General features: G+C 37.3%; 1 protein-coding gene and 1 long non-coding RNA gene across 3 annotated transcripts; one reads left to right on the forward strand and one right to left on the reverse strand.

The window, feature by feature from the left end:
• Positions 1-3,768: 3,768 nt before the first annotated feature.
• On the reverse strand, positions 3,769-12,306 carry LOC138889125 (uncharacterized). Of its 2 annotated transcripts, XR_011406697.1 has the most exons (5): positions 12,084-12,306; positions 11,460-11,924; positions 11,014-11,378; positions 10,185-10,273; positions 3,769-4,112 (listed from the first exon to the last, which is right to left on the reverse strand). It is a non-coding gene; the product is annotated as an uncharacterized lncRNA (long non-coding RNA). The 2 variants fall into 2 exon arrangements; XR_011406696.1 differs by having other exon boundaries at positions 10,185-11,378.
• Positions 4,119-6,907, forward strand: LOC104241614 (disease resistance protein RPP13-like; the record flags this gene model as incomplete). The annotated part of the gene is made up of 1 exon (XM_009796555.2): positions 4,119-6,907. A coding segment is annotated over exon 1 (2,619 nt), but the record flags the coding sequence as incomplete, so codon positions are not given.
• Positions 12,307-22,049: the final 9,743 nt, after the last annotated feature.

A 22,049-nucleotide genomic window follows, 5' to 3' on the forward strand; every position in this document is an offset into this window, starting at 1 on the left:
GTAAATATCACATTTGTAATCTGGAAATTGCCCGCCCGAATCCGGGGTGGAACAATTGCACTTACGTACCCTTCATTTGGAAGCACCTGAGGAGCCACTCTTAGAGGAGCTGGGGGAGGGTCTGGAATGTTATCATTAGCCTGGCGGCCTCTTATTTGAGCTTGAGGTACTAGAGGTACCTCATCTTCACCATTATCATCTACCTCCTCCCCTGGGATAGCATTTTTGATAGGATCATTGTTTGCCATGTTGTACCTGAAACGATTAACTCACACAAGTTAGTAAAACAGAAGGAAAGAAAAACAAGACACAAAACTAGTCAGATAGATAGCCAAAACCGTTTAGCTCCCCGGCAACGGTTCCAAAAAGTGATCGGTTCCAACCCTGTACCACTATAGAATGGCAAGAGTGGTCGATGCATCTTTTACCCAAAAGATCGGGATCGAATCAACAGAGAGCTAATATTGATTTGGAATTGTGTTTCTATCTAATCTAGCTATGTGCGATGTTCTTAGTTGCACTTCCAATCATGCTTTGTTTTGGTTGCTATTCAACTTTTACTACTAATAAAGAATGAAATTAAGCTAAGTATGATATTTTTGTAAGGGTTTTCCCAATTGGCAAAAAGGCACTAGGGAAGTGACTTACACCTAGGTGGGTATCTAACAGGGTCTAAAACTTAGGGCACGCTTTTTTATAATTGGGATCATTATATAACCATTGCACATAATTACTCACTCTATACCTCTCGGTAGTTTGAGTGACTTTGCCCTAAGTGGCTTTCTCAAGCCCAATTGGGTGTTTAAACAATGCAAGCAAAATCGGTTCAAGTCGGGTATTACTATCTCTAGGTTTAACCCTTTAATTGGGGCTATCAATATTTTGAATGCACCCTAATTCCTTGTTAGCTTGAATTTCCTAGGCTTAGTCTCTCTTTCTCAAGAAGAGCCTAAGTAAAAAAGGCACAAATCAATATTTGTAACCACCAATTCAACAATTAGAGCATGAATCAAGCTAAATATCATTGACCCATAAACATTTAAGCCCTAAAATTGAAGACCCATTAAATACCCACACTAGGGTTGGGCCACAACCCTAGCTAATGGGTTTAACTACTCATAATCAAAGAAGAAATCAAAGATGGAGATGAAAGATAAGCCATAAAAAGTAACTACAAGAGTAAAATCTAAGATTAATTGCTAAAGATGTTCTAAAATTACTCTAAAAAGCTAAAAACGGTGGTTCACGTGCTCTACCAAACAACAGATGCCCTAAAAATCTGAAACAGAACTATTTATACACAGCTAAATTTTCTGAACAAAATTGCCCCTACAGAGATTTCGCTGACAGCGGTGGGTCGCCTCATGTCACGACCCTAAAACCGACCCGGTCGTGATGGCGCCTATCGCGAAACTAGGCCAACCGACACAGTTACCAAATCAAACCATTATTCTATAAAAGTCATTTTTAAACCATTAATTAACAAGAAATATCATAATATAAGTCTAAATAACCAGTGCGGAATAAATACACAAGCCCGACATCGGGGTGTCACAAGTCACGAGCAACTACAACTCTGTCTCAATACAATAAAGTCTAACAAAGTCTGAAATGCAATACTAAATAAATCTAAGGAAGATATGAGGGAGAAGAACAAGGCTCCGAACGCCATGCAGCTACCTTATTGACTCCGAAATCCTGCTGAATGGACAATCAATGCTCACTATCGCGACCCGCAACTCCTAGATATGCACACAAGGTGCAGGGAGTAATGTGAGTACGCCAACTCAGTAAGTAATAAAAGTAAATGAAAGCTGAGCAGTAAGAAAACAGATAATCTCACTTCAAAGCACTACAGCAAATACAGTACATTTCCAAAACAGTCCAGAAATCAACTATCTCGTAGAAACAAATTCAGTTTCAGTAAAACCTTTTTCTTCTAAAACGTCTTTCAATAGTTTCAAACAAGTGAATAAAACAATGGGTAAAATGATAGAAACGTAAACAGCCCCTCGGGCAAAATATCAACAGAACCAGCCCCTCGGGCTACCTCACAATCACTCGTAATCAGCCCCTCGGGCAACAATATGAATCAACAACAGCCACTCGGGCAATATCACATCACTCACATTGGGTACCCGCGCTCACTGGGGGTGTTCAGACTCCGGAGGGACTCCTACAGCCCAAGCGCTATCACAAGCCATCTCGTGGCATAACAAATCAGGCCTTCAGCCTCTCATATATCACAAATCAGTACAACATGCTGCGGCGCGCAGCCCGATCCCATAATATTCTCACAACACAGGCCCTCGACCTCACTCAGTCAGAAACCTCTTAAGCCACTCGGGCAACAGTAAAACAGGAACAGCCTTTTAATTATTCTTTGCTTGTCCATTTATAGATGAGGGAATTTATTGAACTAGTTTTAATAAAGTTAAGTTTGGTCCCTAAGTACTAAAGAGATATACCTAAAATAAAATAAGTATGCAAGCTATGCCATCATGGAGTCTTTTCTTTTTCGAAAAGAAAAAATATTAAAAGGATGCTTAGTTTGTTTACATTATTTTTCTTGGGTTTATCTATTTCTTTGCCTTTTTTCTTTTATTATTTTAAAGGAAACGCAGAACACTCCATCCTGTTCTTTTTTTCTTTCCTTAAATTTAAAGGAAGAATCTTCCCCTCTTTTTCTTTGTTGGCAGATTCTGCTATCGTTGTCTAAATAGGATAAGGAAAATGAGATATGTTGTCTAAATGTTTGATTAAAACTACCAGTATGAAGAAAAAATGGGATACTTACGGAAAATGATTTTTGTATATAGATGTCCTACGCCTATGAATCAACAGGATACAACCGAAAAAAAAAAAATGATTCATATTTTACTTTATTTACTACTTGAAAATTAGTGAAACTAATAGTAAGACCCTCTTTGTCCATAATTTTTTTTCAAAATGTGTTTGTCCATGAAATTTTGCAAGTTTTTAGAAATTTTTCGAAAATGAGTTTTTCAAAAAGCAAAAAGTGATTTTGACCTTTTTTTCAAAAATTTCAGAAAATTTTCTCCTCTACTCACAAAACTATAACATTTTAAGTGAAATACATGTCCAAATATAATTTCAAATTCCAAATACCATTTTTCAACTTAACTCCAAATACTACTTTTTTTCAAAAATTACAATTTTATATCCAAACGCTTACTAAAAGAAATGGTAAGTAAATGAAAGTATACAACCAGAGTACACCACTATATTGGAATCACCTCTGAGTAGGAGTGGCAAACGGGCGGGTCAGGTCAGATATAATTCGGGTTGAAAACGGGTAATGAAAAAATGGATAAATTATCCGACCCGACTCATATTTAATACAGACAAAAAACGGATTAACCGGCGAATAATATGGGTAATTATATTATCCATGACTTCTTGTATATGATCACTTTTAGAAGAATTCTTAGTCTCCCTAACTTGAGAAACTTCCAATTTGAGGCTTTACAAATTTAAAAGTTAGACTCATTTGTTATCCATTAGTTATCCATTTTCTACATGGATAATATGGTTCTTATCCATATTTAACCCGTTTTTAAAAAGTTCATTATCCAGCCCATTTTTAGTGGATAATATAGGTGGTTAACTATTTTCTTTTAACCATTTTGCCACCTCTATCTTTGAGCAACAACTACTACAGTAGTAAGGTTGAAAACCTTCATAAAGGCTCTGTTCTTATGGCAGCTACTACAACTTTCTTATGGCCTTGAAAAGGTTAAAAAAAACTTTGAAGAATTAACCTAAATAGCCATTCACCCAATCGCTTAAACAAAACATAGCAGGAGAATGTATAATATAATATGCGTATAATCAGTGCCAAAAGAATACCAGGAGAATGTATAATACGCGTATAATCAGTGCATAATCTATGTATACCGGCTAGCAAAAATAAATAATGATCAAACTACTTGATTAAAGATCCCAAAACTGTTGATGTTTCCACAGAATCAGGATTAAATCTTGGGATGAGTTGTCTGACAAATATAACTCTGAAATTCCTGTTCCACGCCCTATACATTCTTTGTTTGATGTTTTAATCAAAATATGCTTCCTACTCGGTGGCATTTTCCCTGAACACAAGCAAACTTATAATATATATTTCTAAAAAGAAAAAGTGAAAAGCAGAACAAAGCTTAATACAAGTGCATATATATAGCACATTAGGAATGACATCAACTGCACACTCAAGAAGAAGAACAACACTTGGTTTCTTGATAACAGTGAATTAAAACAAAGATTCCTGAAAATGGTTGATGCTTTTGTATCATTTGCAGTTGAAAAGCTGGGCGATTTCCTCATACAAGAAGTTGCCTTGCGCAGAAGTCTGAGAGAGAATGTGCAGTGGCTGAGAAATGAGCTGCTATTCATGCAATCTTTCTTCAAAGATGCAGAAGAAAAGCAAGTTGAAGATCAAAGAGTTCAACAATGGATATTTGAAATCAGCTCTATTGCTAATGACACCGTCGCTATATTGGAGACTTATAGCTCCACTAATGTGGCAATAAAAGGCAGTACTAACGATGGATTTGCTAGTCGTCTTAAGTCTTGCGCTTGCATCTGTAGGAAGGAGACCAAACTCTACAACGTCGGCAAGGAGATCCAATCCCTCAAGACACGCATCATGGATATCTCTCGCAAACGAGAGACTTATGGTATTAGAAATATCGATATTATTGCAGGAGAAGGGCCAAGTAATAGGTCTAACAATCGGTCCGCCCTGGTTAGAACATTGAGGAGAACTACCTCCTATGCAGATGATCAGGATCAGATTTTTGTTGGCTTTCAGGAAGTCATTGAAAGATTTCTTGCTGAACTTCTCAAAGAAGAGCCTCGACGAAGTGTCATCTCCATTTATGGTATGGGTGGTATAGGCAAGACCACTCTTGCAAGAAACCTCTACAACTCCCCTAGTCTAATCACTAGCTTCCCAACACGCGCTTGGATATGTGTTTCTCAAGAGTTCAACACCCCAGATCTCCTACGAAATATCATAAAATCTATCCAAGGTTGCACCAAAGAAATTCTAGATTTGTTGGAGAAGATGACGGAGAGAGATTTAGAAAGTTACCTTCGTGATCTATTGAAAGACCGCAAATACCTTTTGGTGGTTGATGATGTATGGCATAAAGAAGCATGGGAAAGTTTGAAAAGAGCATTCCCAGATAGCAAGAATGGCTGCAGAGTTATTATTACCACGCGCAAGGAGGATGTGGCTGAAAGTGCAGATGAAAAAGGTTTTGCATACAAACTTCGTTTCCTAGGACAAGAAGAAAGTTGGGACCTCTTCTGCAAGAAGCTGCGTCACGTAGGCAAGTTTGACAACATTGGGTGGTCTCCAGCAATGGAAGGAATAGCTAACGAAATGGTGGAAAGATGTGGAGGCTTACCGCTTGCCATTGTTGTACTAAGCGGGTTACTTTCCCATAAAAAAGGACTAGTAGAATGGAAAAAAGTAAAGGCACACCTTTGGCGTCACATACAGAATAACTCAATTGAGATCTCTCACATTTTATCATTAAGCTACAATGATTTGTCAACAGAGCTCAAGCAATGTTTTCTTTATTTTGGTATTTTTCCAGAAGATAGTGTAATCAACACTGAAAAGTTGATGTGCTTGTGGATGGCCGAGGGCTTCATACCTAGAGTGGGAGAAAGAATGGAGGATGTCGCTGAGGACTTCCTAAATGAGCTAGTAAGAAGAAGCTTGATTCAAGTAGCAAAAACATTTTGGGAGAAAATTATTGGATGTAGAATCCATGACCTACTTCGGGATCTTGCCGTGAAAAAGGCCACAGAGGTAAACTTGTTCGATATTTATGATCCAAGAAAGCACTCTGTGCCCCTCTTGCGCCACAGACACGCCATTCATGCTCAAGCACAAAGGTACCTCTCACTTGACTTTTCAACATTGAAGTTAAGGACACTTTTGTTCTTTGATGTAGAAATAGGTAGCCAGGACAGTAAGAAGTTTACTTCTTACTGCAATATGTTCCAACATCTGTATGTGCTAGATTTGGAGAGAATCCGTTTCACTCAACCTGCACTACCTGATGCCATAGGCAATCTGGTCCATCTTAAGTTCTTAGGTTTGCTAGGTGCTAATGACTTTAAACTCCCACCCACCATTGGCAAACTCAAAAACTTACACTCTCTCCAAGTTTTGAACCCTGATCGTAGCTCATGCATACTACCTCCTCAGATGTCTAACCTAATAAACTTAAGACATTTAATTGCTCGATATGAAGGAGCAGTGCAGCTCAGCAAGCTTACAAGTCTACAAACTCTTAAATACATTCGTTGTGATCGTTTGAAAGATGATGGTGCTGTAGGTTTACTCAATCTTCAAGAATTAGTCATGGAAAAAGTTATGAACTCTTACTCGCTGAATGCCATTGGCAGCTTGAAAAGTCTTAGAACTCTCATGTTGGGTTGCGAATATGGTGAACCATTTCCACCCCTTGAACCTCTTTCTTCTTGTCAAAACCTCAACAAATTATGGTTACACGGGAAAATAGAAAAACTTCCTCTCTCAGATCAGTTTCCAAAATCCATTACAATGATGGTGCTTTGGAACTCAGGACTTGTTGAAGATCCAATGCCTATTTTGGGAATGTTGTCAAATCTAAGGAACCTCGACTTAGTAGACGCTTATGAAGGAAAAGAGATTACCTGCAATAATGACAGTTTTGGTCAGCTCGAATTCCTTCGTCTTCTTAAACTTCGGGGCTTAGAAAGGTGGCATTTAGCCGCAACTGCTATGCCTTTGCTCAAAGGTTTTGGTATACTTGGTTGTCCGAAGCTGCAGGAGATTCCAAAAAGAATGAAACATGTTGCTCTACTTGAGATAATGAAAATGGAAACAGAGGTGCGTTATCGCTGCCCAGGTTTCTATATATGATTGTTCGAGGCTACTCTGAAGCTTTTGATCATGGATATTCACATTTTTACCTGATACGAAATCACAAAGGTACACACAAATAAAATTTCAATCCATACTGACCATTTATTTGATTCGTTATACTCATTCTATATCAGTTTTCCATAACTTCTGTTGACCTTTTCATCAAAATAAATTTTTGTACAACGGTTTAATCTTTATACAGTGACATCATAAAAGATCTTTCACATTTTCATGATACTTAAAGACCACCTATAAGTAACTATATGTATATATTGTAACCGAGTATCATGAAAATTATAATTAATACTCCCTCCGTTTCAATTTATGTGAACCTATTTCCTTTTTAGTCCGTGCCAAAAAGAATGACCCCTTTCCTTATTTGGAAACAATTTACCTTTACACAAAGATTTATAGCCACACATAATATATGTGCCTCATTTTGGACCACAAGTTCAAAAGTCTTCTCTCTTTTCTTAAACTCCGTGCCCAGTCAAATGGGTTCACATAAATTGAAACGGAGGGAGTAGTAGTTTTAAATAATTGTCAATCTTTTAATCTTTTTTATAATACTAATGGTGGAACTGTTTAATGTAATTCAGATGAAAGAGGAGGGACTTGCAGACTGAAGATGCCAAATTCTCAAGAACTCCAAGACATCTGTTTGAATGACATTAGCTTTAAAAGTAAGAAGTAAGCATGTTTGTGGCAACCTTAGAGATTGCCTCACACTGTCAATGTGAAATTTTATAGGGCTTATGCCTGGTGAGATAGTTGTATTTCCTTTCTAAAAGCTTCAGTTTCTGCAAGATTTGGTTTATTTAGTTATTTAAGGTTAATTAGGATCTTCTGCCAATTTGGGTTGTTACTTTACCAAGTGTTAAGGTAATATTGAGATTTATGTTCGAGTTTTTGGGATGACGCTCTCGTGATATTAAGACAGAAAATTATATTACTATTGAGTAGGAATCTGTTCCTGTTGGTTGAATTGGTAAAAAAGAAACTGTAATTCATACTTAAACCAGAATATAGTTGGGAGAAAGGGATCAGAGTCATAAAGTCTGTTCCTGAACTGCTAGCAGTTCAATACTAATTTTACTGGAAGAAATTTACTCAGAAAACTTGAAAGTGAAACTGTGCATTACATGCAACCAGAGAATGGAAAATCAACATCAATTTCCACTTCATTCAGAAGAGAAAAAATAGAGAGAAATCTGCGATCATTGAACTCTTCACATTTCACATTATTTAGTAGGTAAGGCCATAAATTAACTCTGTAATGGGCTTCATGCGTCCTTTCATTATCTCAAAATGTGTCTTGAAAGAATGTCTGGGATTGATAGTTGCAGGTATATACAGGTATATTAAGGGGTACAAAACTTCTCCTTTTTCATACTTCTGATAAAGAATTTAACTTATATACATTTGACAGTGTAAAAGATTTTATAATATCAAATGTACTGATAGTGTAGAAATTTTATTATTATTTTTAATTCTCTTTTAAATGAACTGATATTGTACAAATTTGCTCTTTCATAAATAAATGTGCAGGGAAAACAAGTAGGGTATGTTACCAATTAGTTTCCTTTTTCATTTTCCAGTTTTCTACAGGATTTCTGAAAACAATTGTGCAACAAATGCATTGTTTGTTGATCATATGTTTCAGCGCCAATACATCTCAAAGACTTAACTTCAGCACTAGAAAATGGCCTCATATAACTTACTTGGCCATTGCACCTCTCTACTTCAGATTTGAATTTTATTCGCCGTTGCGCGACTCTACTTCAACCACATTGATAATTTTACAGAATTTTATACCCAAATAATAAAATGATAGAAGAACTCATTCCTGAGAGGGGACATAGAATTAAGGAATTAAATTACTTCTCCGTCCCTCCCCCCACCCCCCACCCCAAAAAAATAAAATAAGAAGAATAACATGATCAGAGTACAGTACAAGTATCAAGTCAGCTAATTTTAGTGTGAATATATTTCAATTTCATGACTTATTAAAACAAAAAAAAACATATTTAGAGACAACATAAAAAGCACTATTATTGATCCCAATTTTTAACAGACAGCAGTTAATGAAATATGAAATGGCAGATGGGGTATTTTTTCCAAGCACTTCAAGACGTTCGCATTCATGAAGTTGGATTGTAGAAGCATTAATCAGCTTTCTGTCACTTTACTGATTATTTCAGGGCTGTCAATGAGAGCTTATCTCAACCTTCAGTGTTTTGTTTTATGAGTGTTTAATTTCTTTTTGTTTTGGCTCTTTTGAGTGTGGAATTGGTTTGAAGAGAATTATTTTTGGGATTGTATGCAATAATGATTTTGTATTGTCTTAATTAATTGTTCCACTGTCATCTAGCTTATCCACATTTAAGACAGTTCTTTCTGTAATATTTTCCAACATCGGTATGTGCTGGAGTTAGAGAACATGTATTTTGCTAACTCTATTCCAACTGATGCCATATGCAACTTGGTCCATCTCTAGATTTTTGGCATTAAGTACTAACATATTTGAACTCCCCCCCTCCACAAGCAGAGTCAAAAGCCTACAATTTGCAAACATTCTCGATCCCTGGTTACTGCTAACTCAGATTATCTCCCCACATAACTAACTTGATTAACTTTAGTCAGTTAGTTGTTCGATATGGAGAAACTCCGCAATCTGGGAGACTCACAAGTCTACAAACAAAAGGGCAGCCAAGTGCACTAAGCTCCCTCTATGCGCGGGGTCCGGGGAAGGGCCGGACCATAAGGGTCTATTGTACGCAGCCTTACCCTGCATTTATGCAAGAGGCTGTTTCCACGGCTCGAACCCGTGACCTCCTGGTCACATGGCAGCAACTTTACCAGTTACGCCAAGGCTCCCCTGCTCACAAGTCTACAAACACTTGAGTACATTCGTTGTGATCAGAGGAATTAGACGTGGAAGATATTAGGAAATCTTACTCCTTGAACACCATCAGCAACTTGAGATTCTTAGCACTCTTATGCTAAGAATCTGGTGCAATATTTCCACCCCTTAAACCTCTTTCTTCTTGTCAAAACCTCCACAGATTGTGGTTAAGTGGGAGAGATAAAAACTGCCTCTTTTGAACAAGTTGTCAAATTTTATCTCACTGCTAGTCCTTAGGTATAAAAGACTTATGGAAGATCTGATGCCTATTCTGGATTGTTACCAAACCTAAGGAGTCTCAATTTGTTAAAATGCTTATGATAGAAAAGAAATTACCTGCAATGATTGACAGTTTTGGTCGGAGTTCCTTCATCTTTGTGATCTTCAGGAGTTAGCAAGTTGGCATTCAGCTACAAGTGTCATGCCTGTTATTAAAGGTATAGAGTAGATTTAAGTGTTTAAAGCTGTATCAGGTTACAAAAAGAATGAAACTGTTGTTATCCTTGAGAGACTCAATCAAAAGGAATGGGATTTGCATCATCGCTATCCTGTTTTCTGAACACCTGATGCTGCTCAAGATCTTTGATATACTACCTTAACATCACGTATACTACCTTCTTTGAAAGGGAAAATATATACTGTCCAAACTAGTAAAAGGAAAAGCTCTACATCTGAGAGCAATAAAAACCAGCCAACTTGGATTGAAAATATCACCCTCCTACTAACTGGGGAAACACTTAGTATACACCACTCCTCTAGAGAATGGGAAAACATTCAATATTTCTGAACAAAGCATTCAGAACAAAAGTTCACAAAAACATACTGTGGCATATACATAGTGACTCACCTTGATGTCCAATTTCATCACGAGTCATATTCAAAGTTAATAGGCAATTAACATCAACTATACAGTAGTAATCTCAAAACGCATAAGTTCATATCATATCAACAGTATCAGCTTATGAATCTCAAACTTTCCCCAATATGCCAGAGTATATCAATTGCATATATCTTTATAGAAAAACTCAAATCATTGAAAATAAATGCTCAGTTAGGAATTAAATTTCCTGATCATGCTTGTTTATGAAAAAATAAGTCATAGTTCAAGTCATTGCTCACCTTCATTACCTTATAAAAAAAAGTCATAGTTCAAGTCATCGCTCACCTCCACTGCCAATTAACTCTAATGATACTTCTTTTTTATGATGTAGCGTCTGGATCAACTTGCATGCACCTCGACTATTTCACCGGTACCTGCCACCTTCAGTGATCACGGTATGAGTGGCGCGATCGCGGTGAAGAGCTTTTAATGGCACTCCGTGATTGTGGACTTCTAGCGTGGTCGCCTAGGTAACTCTGACCACCTAAGCTTTGGAAGATGGATATGAATCACATAGTATTTTTGCCTTCGCTGGATTTAAAATGGTTTCTCGTAGTTCTCCTTCTACTTCATTAACCACTAGGCCACTGCCTTGGGTGCAACTAAAATCCAACTTCCGATCAACAAAATAATTCAATTCGTCAATGAATCTGTAAAGAAAAACATAGTTTAGAGTTACCAACTTCATATTTTAATCAATTCAAGTAATAGGAAATCACAATGCACGTTACCTGAAGTCTTGGCTAACTCAAGGTTTTCTCGACTATGCTTTTCATAGTTATTCTCAATGAAATTCCTTACAATTTCTCCATACTCAATCCATAGGTCAATCATCAATAGATCACTGTCACCATAATAACTCTTACCCAAGGTGCCCATATCAATTAGACACAAGAATATGCTTGAAAATCCAGCATCGATAGGTGTAGCCTAGAAGTCTGTGGTTGCAAACTCCAAATTCTACCAGAGGAAAAAACACTAGTTGGTTTCTAAGTACACGTGTTGCTGGTGGAAGGAAGCAGACATCTATTAATATTGTCAATGTCAGTGTCCGAACACAACTGTTATAGAAACAACCTCTCTATCTTTCCAAGGTAGTGGTAAGGTCTGCGTGCACACTAGCCGCCCCAATCCCATATATGGGAATACACTGGGTTTATTGTTCTTGTTGTTGTTGTTGTAGTGTCCGAACACAACTGTTATAAAAATAAAAAATAAAAATTATATCTGTGCATGAAAACCCCACAATTTCCAAGTTCTCATTTCACAATTAAATCTCTAACCCAATTGTACTTCAACGTTATGATACCCATAACATTGTAAGCCAAACTCATAGCTTGGGGATCGATTCTTACCTCAAATAGGTCAAAACAATGGATTATTACGACGGGTAACCTCCTACTCTTCAACTCCAAGAAGAACTAGTTGAGCTTTGGAGGTTTCTAATCTCATAATCTCGTGCTTCCCATTCAAAATTCCAATCACCCAATTGTTCTTGAGCTAAAAGATCTGAATCGCAAAGTATTGGAATGTATTAAATTTGTGTCGAAGACGAACTTGCAAATAACCGCTCTTGAAGAAATGAAGAATGCGAATGCTGAACGGTTTAGTACTACAATAAGTATACAATTTTTAACAATATTGGGAGGTTTTTTTTAAATTATATTTTCAAATATCTCTTTGTTTATAGATTATAATTATTTTTTGGTAGATTTTAAAAATAAATTTTTTCAAATTCCAAAAACAGCTTTGGAGTAGTTTTTAAAGTTTTTCACTCACAAAACTTCAATTCTTTTTTAAGTAAAATACATATCCAAACACAATTTTAATTTTCAAAAATTATTTTTCATCTCATCTTCAAAAATTTATTTTTTCAAGTTCAATCAAATCTATATCCAAATGCTAGCTAAATTTACCCGCTCTTTCTCTTTCGGACAAGCCTATGTCCAAGATTTGATTTTGTAGTTCATATAGGAGATTAGTAAAAAATATAGGGACATTTTTTTCTATTCAAATTGTATTTGGAGGAAATCACCGTTACAATTTAATTTCTTCTTTTAAAAGCATTTTGATTTAGTAGTCCGGTGACTGCATGTTTTTTTTGGTTTTCCATCCAGGTATTCACCTTGGGGCCCGATTAAATTCGGATTCGTGTCGAAAAGTCCCACATTGAGGGGTAAAGCACTCCCTAACAAAGGCGACTCTATATCTAGGGGCTCGAACATGAGACATCTGGTTAAGGATAAAGGAGTACTTACCACTCTACCACAAACCTTGTTGGTTGGTGACTGCATGTTTTGTACTGAGTCGGTTATTTCTTTTTATGTATGACTAAATGTCTCATAGGCAAAGGAAAAAAGAAAACTCATTTTTTTTTTTTGGCATAACCTTCTAGTACAACTGATTCGACTAATTCGAATTCTCGTTGCCAAATGTAAGACGAACCATTAGCGAATTCCTCTCCACTCCAAATGGTTTCGCTCCTCTTTTCCCTTATGCCAATTCCTTATTAGTCAATTGACTCCCCTTCCTCAAAAGATCGGTGAAGTCATAATTTTTTATTTTATTTTATTTTCATCACGAAGTTTTACTTCGCATAACTAGAGGATGTTTAGATTGGCTTATTTTAAGTGCTTATTGGCTTTTAAGCACTTTTTAAGTTTGTGTGGTGTTTAGCAATGATAAAAAAAATGCTTAAAAGCACTTATTTTTAGGCATAAAAAGTACAAAAATAAGCCAAAAGCCAAAAGTTGGGTATTACCAACTTATGGCTTTTGGCTTTTAGCTTAAAAGCTTAAGTCAATCCAGACACCCTCCTAGTGACATTGAGTGATTTTCGCATCATCCTTGCAACACCAATTTCTTGTTGATTCTAGTACAACCCGCGTTGAAAAATACGATTATGATATATGGTATCTACTTATTCGACTAATTAGGATTTGCGTTGCGTAGCGTCCATAATTAGAAAGACAAAAAATACTCTCTACTTAAGGTTAGATTTACTTTTCTTTCTCAGAACAATCATTTGAGCTTTGTTTTTCTCTCATTATGCAATAATCATATATCCATTTATATATTGCAAAAGACAGTATCATACATTTATATAGGGGAGAAATTCAAAAATAACCAGATTTACTAGTGATCATTCAAAAATAGTCACAGTTTCAAAAGTAATCAAAATTTAGCTACTTTTCATGTAAAGATAAATCTGAACAAAAACACTGTTCAAAATCCGGAAATGTCACGATCCCAAACCCGGACCCGATCGTAATGGCGCCTCTCGTGAAGACAAGGCCAGCCGACACATTTCCAATCCAGTTTTAGGCAATTAAACAATAAGCATTTAGTCTTAAACATGATATAAATCCAAAAGTAAGCAGTGACAATACAAAACAATTCGCGGAATACAGCCCAACACAGCCCGATACCAGGGTGTCACTAGTCATGAGCATCTAAAAATCCGGAATAAGACAAGAAAGTCTACAGAGTTCAATACAAATCTAAAACAAAGAGAAGTAAGATAAGGGAAGAAGCTTTGGGCTGTGAACGCCGGAAACTACCTAGAGAATCTTCGGATCCGCCTAAGCTGGAAAGATCAACACTCGGTAGCGGGACCAGATGCACCTGAATCTGCACACAGGGTGCAGGGAGTAAAGTGAGTACTCCAACTCAGTGAGTAATAATCATAAATAAACGACTAAGAGATATAAAAACACGTAAGGCACATTATAGGCTATAATTATGCAGTAAAACCAGCAAAGATATGTAAAATCATTTAATTTCAGTTTAAACTTCAGGAAATACCTTTTCGACAATTAAACAGGTAAATGACAGAAAATAAGAAAGATAAACACATAAAGGCTCGCCCCTCGGGCACAATGTTAACAAATCCGCCTCTTGGGCAATATCTCAGAACAATACCAGCCCCTTGAGCTATATCTCTCATCCCAATATGTACCCGCGCTCACTGGGGGTGTGCAGACTCCTGGAAGGGCCCCTTACGGCCCAAGCGCAATATCAAGCCATCTCGTTGCATCATCTTTAGGCTCTCGGCCTCATATCAACAAGCCATATCGTGGCGTACATATCTCAGGCCCTCGGCCTCATACTCATAATCCGGTGTTTTCTTACAACATAGGCCCTCGGCCTTACTCAGTCAAAATCCTCACAAGCCACTCGGGCAATAGTAAAACATGGTTCTCAACCCAAATATCATTTAAAAGATCATTTAAGTGTTAAAACATATTAAACATGGCTGAGTATGAAAGCAGTGGAATATAACATGACTAAGTTCTAGTATAAAGTCAAAACAGTGAGAAAATATCAATAAAAATCCCCGAAAGGTTCAAATAGTTGGCACGAGGCCCAAATATGGCATTCAACCCAAATCATGATGATAGCAAATAGATTTCAGTCAAATACGCAGTAAAATAGTCATTCGGGACAGACTAAGTCACGATCCCCAACAGTGCACGACCTCATGCTCGTCATCAAACGTGTGCATCACCTCAATATAGCACAACGATGTGCAATTCGGGGTTTCGTACCCTCAGGACATCATTTACAATCATTACTCACCTCAATCCGGTCCAAACTCTAGTCTGCGACGCCTTTGCCCCTCGAATCGGCCTCCACTCGCGTCGAATCTATCCAAAATCATAATCACCACGTCAAAATATGCTCTCTCTCTCTCTCGGTGGGAAGTATGATAAGAGCATGGCAGGCCAAGTCGATGAATCTGGTCTCATATTGAGTAATAGTCATAGAACTCTGCTAGAGATGCTCAAACTACCTCCCATAGGTCTCTCTCTGAGTGATAGGGAGAAACTTCTCCAGAAATAGTTGAGTAAACTGCTTCCAAGTCAAAGCTGGTGATCTTGTTAGACCCCTGACCACCCCCTATGATAGAACCATCTCAACTCTCCTGGCCACATTGGCCACCTCCTGAAAAGAAATCTCATTCCCTGTCTCCTTATCCGTCTAAAGTCGAAAAGCTAAAATAATCAATTTACAACATTAATTCCGAAATTACCAAAACCCCACCCCCCGGCCCACATCTCGAAATTCGATAAAATTCACATCAATGGGTTCCTTATCTCCCCACGAGTTCATACATATCAAAAGTACCAAAATCCGACCACAATAGGTCCCTCAAATCCTCGAGTTTAGGTCTAATGTCAAGCCCTAGTTTTCCCAATTTTAACCCTTAAATTTCATTAATTATAGCTCTAATCCGTGAAATAATACCATAGGAACGAGTTTTAGGCCCAAAATCCTTACTTCAATGAAGTCTCCTTGAATTCTCTCTTCAAAATTGCCCAAAACTCCAGAACTCATGTTTAAAAATGGTGAAACCCTCTAAAAATCGCGAAGGAAGAAATATATACATTCTGACCCAGGCATTTTCGCATCTGCGGTCAATCCACCGCATCTGCGGTATCGCTTTTGCGGTCCAAGAGCTGCTTCTGCGGTTTTCACTTATCCTCCAGCTTTTTGCACATGCGATGCACCAGCCGCACCTATGCCATCGCAGGTGCGGTTCACCAACCGCTTCTGCGATTTATGCCTCCCTCACCTTCTTCCGCTTCTGCGGCCTTCCCCCTCGCATCTGCGGCATCGCACCTGCGCTCCCCAATCCGCAGGTGCGGAACTACCAAAAGCAGAAAATCTACAGCTTCTTCAAAAATTCCAAACTCTCCGTCAACCATCCGAAACCACCCCGAGCCCCCCAGGACCTCAACCAGAAGCACAAACATATCTCATAACCTTATTCAAACTTATACCAATCTTCAAAACACCTCAAACAATATCGAATCAACCAAAACTCATCGGATTCAAGCCTAAGTTTCCAAAAAAATTCGAATTCCGTTTTTGATCAAAAACCTAACCAAACCATGTCCGAATGACCTGAAATTTTGCACACACATCCCAAATGACACAACGGAACTGCTGCAACTCTCGTAATTCCATTCCGACCCCACATGAAAATCTCACCTACCAATCGGAAATCGCCAAAATATCAACTTCGCCAATTCAAGCCTAAATCTACTCTGAAACTCCAAAACTCATTCCGATCACGCTCCTAAGTCCCAAATCACCTCCCGAAGCTATCCGAATCATCGGAACTCACATCCGGGTCCTCTAACACATAAGTCAACATCTGGTTGACTTTTCCAACTTAAACTTCCTCAAAAGAGACTAAGTGTCTCAAACCTTACCAAATCCTTTCCGAACCCGAGCCAACCAACTAGATCACATATAGAACCGATAGACAAAACAATAAGAAGCAGAAATGGAGGAAACGGAGCAGTAACTCATGAGACGACTGGCCAGATCGTCACAGGAAAATACTCCAGCATAATATATAGGAGTTCCAGCATATTGGAACTCCAACATATTATAATGGATTTCCAGCATAAGTATACTGTACCTCCAACATAATATATTGGAGTTCCAAAATAATATACCGGTACAGTATAATATGCTAGAAATTCATACACAGGTGTTCCAATCTCCAGTATATTATGCTGGAACTTTCCAGTGTTGGAGTTCCAGCATAATATGCTGGAAGTTCATACATAGGTGCACCGATCTTTAGTATATTATGCTGGATCGGTCCCTGTTGCTGTAAAATAGTGGCTATTTTTTAATGACTTTGCAAACGCTGGATATTTTTGAATGACTAGTCCAAAAACTGGTTAGCCCTTGCTATTTTAACTTTATATAGGGATGTATATGGACCGGATTGGTTCTATTTTTATCAAAAATAATCAAACCAGTTATATCAGTTTGAATTGTTTTGATTTTGTCGGATTTTTGGGTTATGCGGGTTTTTTGTTACATAAATATTATTTCAATCTTACGTTATTAAATTTTTTATAAGTAAATATATGTTTAGTAAAAATTAAAAAATTGACAAACATATGATCTATTAAAATATTCTTATGGGAAAATTTTCTTAGTAAAACATGATTCTATCTTTTTAGTCGTCTGCAATAATTTTTCGTTGATGTACACTTTTAAGGTTAGCCGAATTTAATAATTAAATATAAAAATCAATATGATACCTAAATAATGATATGTCCTATTTAATTTTAAATTATCGAAATACCATTTCAATTTCGAAAAAATATAAGAATTCAATAAATCTTGACATATGAATATGAAAGAACAAAGAGATTGGCGTTGTTTAACCAAAAAGTGGAATTTCAGTCAAAGCTTTAATTTAGAAGAACACGGGTTACTGATAATCAAAACTGAATAAAGGAAAGTGATTTTGCTAACAATAAGATAGATAGAAGAAAACAAAGTAAACCAGTATATTCAGATGATCTTTCGTATCCTTACAAATGATCCATTCTCTCCTTTTTATAGCTATCTTAAAGATATACGTTTTGCCTTTGTTATAATTAGGCCATTATAGACAATTAAAGGCATTAAATGCTACATTACATAATCATTATTATTAATACAGATTCTATAACGTTTTTAGTATTTATTGCTTATTAAATATTGTATTTGTACTCTCTTATGCTGTCAGATTTATTCTCCTTGATTTTTGAGTATAAATAGGTACGAGCGTTGAGTCTTTTGAATAAATGCTCGTGCCTCTACTTGTACCTTCTGCTTGTATCTATTGCAACTCGTGCCTCTTTGCCAATCATCACTCTTTGACCAGCCTTCGAGTCATGACACGTCAGCTTCCAATCACTTCAATATGTAAACTCGATTTTCCCAATACAGATAGTCCCCCCACTTACCATTTATTCATCAATTGAATATTTGGAAAGTGGATTTTACTAAAGCGGGAATGTTGCCACTATTAATGCTACGGTAAAATCGACGCTTCAATTATCACTTCCATTTAATGCTTATCACATGTGGCACCCTTTTATTGGCTCTGCAACTTTGCATCACTTTTTAGGGATTTTTTACGGCTTCACTAATCACGAAGCAACAGTTCCCATTATGACTTTTCCATCATTTCACCTTTTCCTTTGACGGTTGCTTCCTAGTATAAACATAGTTTTCGTCTTTATCCCTATCACATAAAGTTCTCTGAATATTCAATTCTTGAATTTTTATTTGCTTCTTCCTCGTACTATCATGTCTTCACCAAACTCTAACCCTAGAAGAGTCCCCATAGTTGATAACTTTCCTCTTGCCCCTAGCAGGAGTAGAAGAGGAGGTAGACTTCGTAATTTAGGGTCTTCTTATGTACATGGTTCTTCTCTTCCTTAAACTAGTTCCAGTCCTTCCTTTAGAACCAGAGGTTCTTTCTCACAAAGATCTTTTTCCAGGGGTAAGGAACCCACTGAACCTGTTCGTGAACCTACAGTAGAAGAAATAGTTCTTGCGGAACTATCTTTCTACAATGATAGGGAGTCCCTTAAGAATCAAGTATCCTCTTTAGATCTTGCTGATATCTATGTAACTCAGATCACAGAGGGTCTGATTTCTTTAGTTCGTAAAGACTGTCATTGGAGTCATGACTTTCCTATCATAATTCCCAACGCGAATCAAAGAATCACCTCTTATTTAATTGGGTTTTCCTTTGTTTATACATACCCTTTCACATTAGGATTCAAACCTGCTATTGATCCAGTTATTCTCGAATTCTGACATTTTTTCGATGTTTGCTTAAGTCAAATTGGCCCTATAGTGTGGAGGGTTGTTTCCTGTTTGAGCCATTTGACAAACATGGCCGGTGTGCCTTTTACTTTTGTTCATTTAATTCACCTTTACTCTCCCAGACTTTTCCGCCAATGCATTTTTACTTTAGTAGCTAGGAGCAAAAGGGTTCTGGTTAGTCCAGAAGATGACAGAGACCATGGCTGGTACGCCAAGTTTGTTGCTGCCCCCACTGTTTGTTTAGTAGGTGATGAAAATGTCCCTTCCCCGAGAAGTGGAATTTTGCACGTGAGTTTTCTTTTTTAATAACTTTCTCGTAGCTTTTTCTTCAATTTTGATGATCTCTATTCTCATTTTCCTTTTTCTTTTTAGCAACTATGGGAATTGTTGAAGAAATTCCCAATTTCCGTGGTTGGGTAGGAAGGTTACTGAATACAGCCCCAATGGAGGGTAGATCTTGGAAGCATCTTTCCCAACGATTTGGTTGGAAAGTGAAAACTCATGGTAAAAGTTTTTTTGTTTTTATTTAACTTTTTATTGTTTTTCCCAGAACTTATTTTAATCCTACTTTTTATCAGGATTTGTTGTTCGAGGGATTAGTGCCGAGGCGGTCGTGGCTTCCCGTATTTCTTTGGAAAGAGCCCAAGAGATAATCTTGGGTTCTTCATCAAAAAGGAAAGCTGCTAGTGACCAAGATTCTGAAGAAGAGGAAGATGGGGGTTCCTTGGTAAAAAGGCCACGAGCTCGTAGGCGAATCATTTCTGATGATGAAGCATCCCCTAGTTCTGTTGCTCTTACCGAGTTTATTGAAGCCCCGGTGATGATTCCTGATGATGAAGTCCCCGTTGTTGCTCATGATTCAGTTGAGCAACTTTTTAACCGCGGATTTGATAGTGAAAATTTAGGCCCGATTTCTGATGAAACACCTCTTGCTTCTTTTTCTACTCCCATTCCTGTGATTCCTCCTTTGCCGGTCGTGGCTCTTACTGTTCCTCCCCAGGCTATTATGACTGCTTCCACAGTTCCTCCCTCGACTACTCCTCCTTCAACTGCTCCTTACATAGAGGTTGTTTTTTTAAGTAGGAGTGATGCTATGAGGCGAGTTACCATTGAAGTCGCCGCTGATGGTAACCTTTTAAGGAAATCAGGTCAAGCTGACGTATGGCTAAAGCCTTTGATTGGTCTAGTTGAGAGAGCTAAGCTTGATAGCCATAGTTCTATGACCTTGATGAATGATATAGTGCATGCTTCTTTAAAGGAATTCCTTTTTCAAGCTTTACTTTGTCATTTTTCTATCTTTAGGATTCTCATTTTTCCCCTCTCTTTTTTTCTAGGTCAATCTAATTGGCACGGAGATGATGAAAAGGATTACCCTCTCAGAGCAATTAGTGCGTGACTACCAAGTGGAGGCGGATAATTGGAAGGAAAGGTGTGAAAGTCTTCAGATCGACATGGAAACTTTAGAAGAAAGTAAAATCACCTTAGAGCAGCAGGTACAGGCTTTAACTTCAGAGTTGGCAGTTGAAAAATCTTCTTCAAATCAAGCAAGTAAGGAAAATGATCGTCTGGAAACCTCTTTTTCCGAGCAATTGTCCAATTCAAGTGAAGAAATTAGAGATTTGAGAGCTCTCTTGAGTGAAAAAGAAGCATATGCTGGTGAACTCGTGCAGAATTTGACTCAAACTCAAGAAGACCTACGGGTATCTTCTGATAAGGTTTGCTCTTTAGAGAGTTCCCACGCTTCTCTTCAAAGTTCGTATGAATCTGCCTTGGCTGAATATAAAAAGTTAAGAAATGAAATTGCTGACTGGGAAAGAGATTACGAGATCCTTGAAGATAAAACTGCCATTGAAATGAGTTAGGCGTTTTTAAATTCTCGCCATGATACCCTCGTTGAAGTTAGCCAGGAGAATTTTAACTTGGAATCTGAGTTAGCCAAGATCAAATAGACTATTGAGAAGACTCAGCAAAACCAAGATTATTCTTCTCCCGTGGCTGAAGTTTCTGGAAATGTTGAAGATAATATGGGTATCCCCACTCTTTCAAGTCAAGTTGAGCCCACTGTTGTTGATGACCCTGCTTCAGTCCCTTCATCTTCTCAGTGAAAAGTTTATGTTGTTTGAATTCCTTTGTTTTTTTTCTTTTTGGTGGTATATGATTGTGACCCTTGATCTTTTTAAGGTTTGTTGAAAACGTTTAGTCTCCAGTCCTTTTATGGGGCACTTTGTATAAATAACTTTTGGTTTATGACTAAGTTCATACTTAGTCTAAACACTTTAATATTAAGAAGTTCCCGCTGCTGTTTGAACTTCTGTTTTGTTTATTCTTGCCTTTATTTTTAAGGACTTACTAAATAACTTGCATTTTTATTCTTCAAAAATGCTTCTGTTAACTTCATGAATACTTGAATTAATCATGAATTTTATGAAAGAGGGCCCTTTTATATTCGACACTTAATGAAGAAGACGTCTCAACTTCATAATGGTGTTAATATACGATAAAAGAAATATGAATACACATGTTTTTTGGAATAACTTCGACAAGTTTTTATTTGAACTTTGTCAAGTTTTAAATGACACTTTACATGTATTTGAATTAGTTCTATAACTTTCTTGCAACTGTTTTCCTTATAACAGATTTCAAAAAAGAAAATGAATACAAGGTTTTTACTTATAACCCGTTTCAGTACA

This window comes from Nicotiana sylvestris, chromosome 4 (genome assembly GCF_000393655.2).
Source record: "Nicotiana sylvestris chromosome 4, ASM39365v2, whole genome shotgun sequence".
Lineage (NCBI taxonomy): Eukaryota > Viridiplantae > Streptophyta > Magnoliopsida > Solanales > Solanaceae > Nicotiana > Nicotiana sylvestris.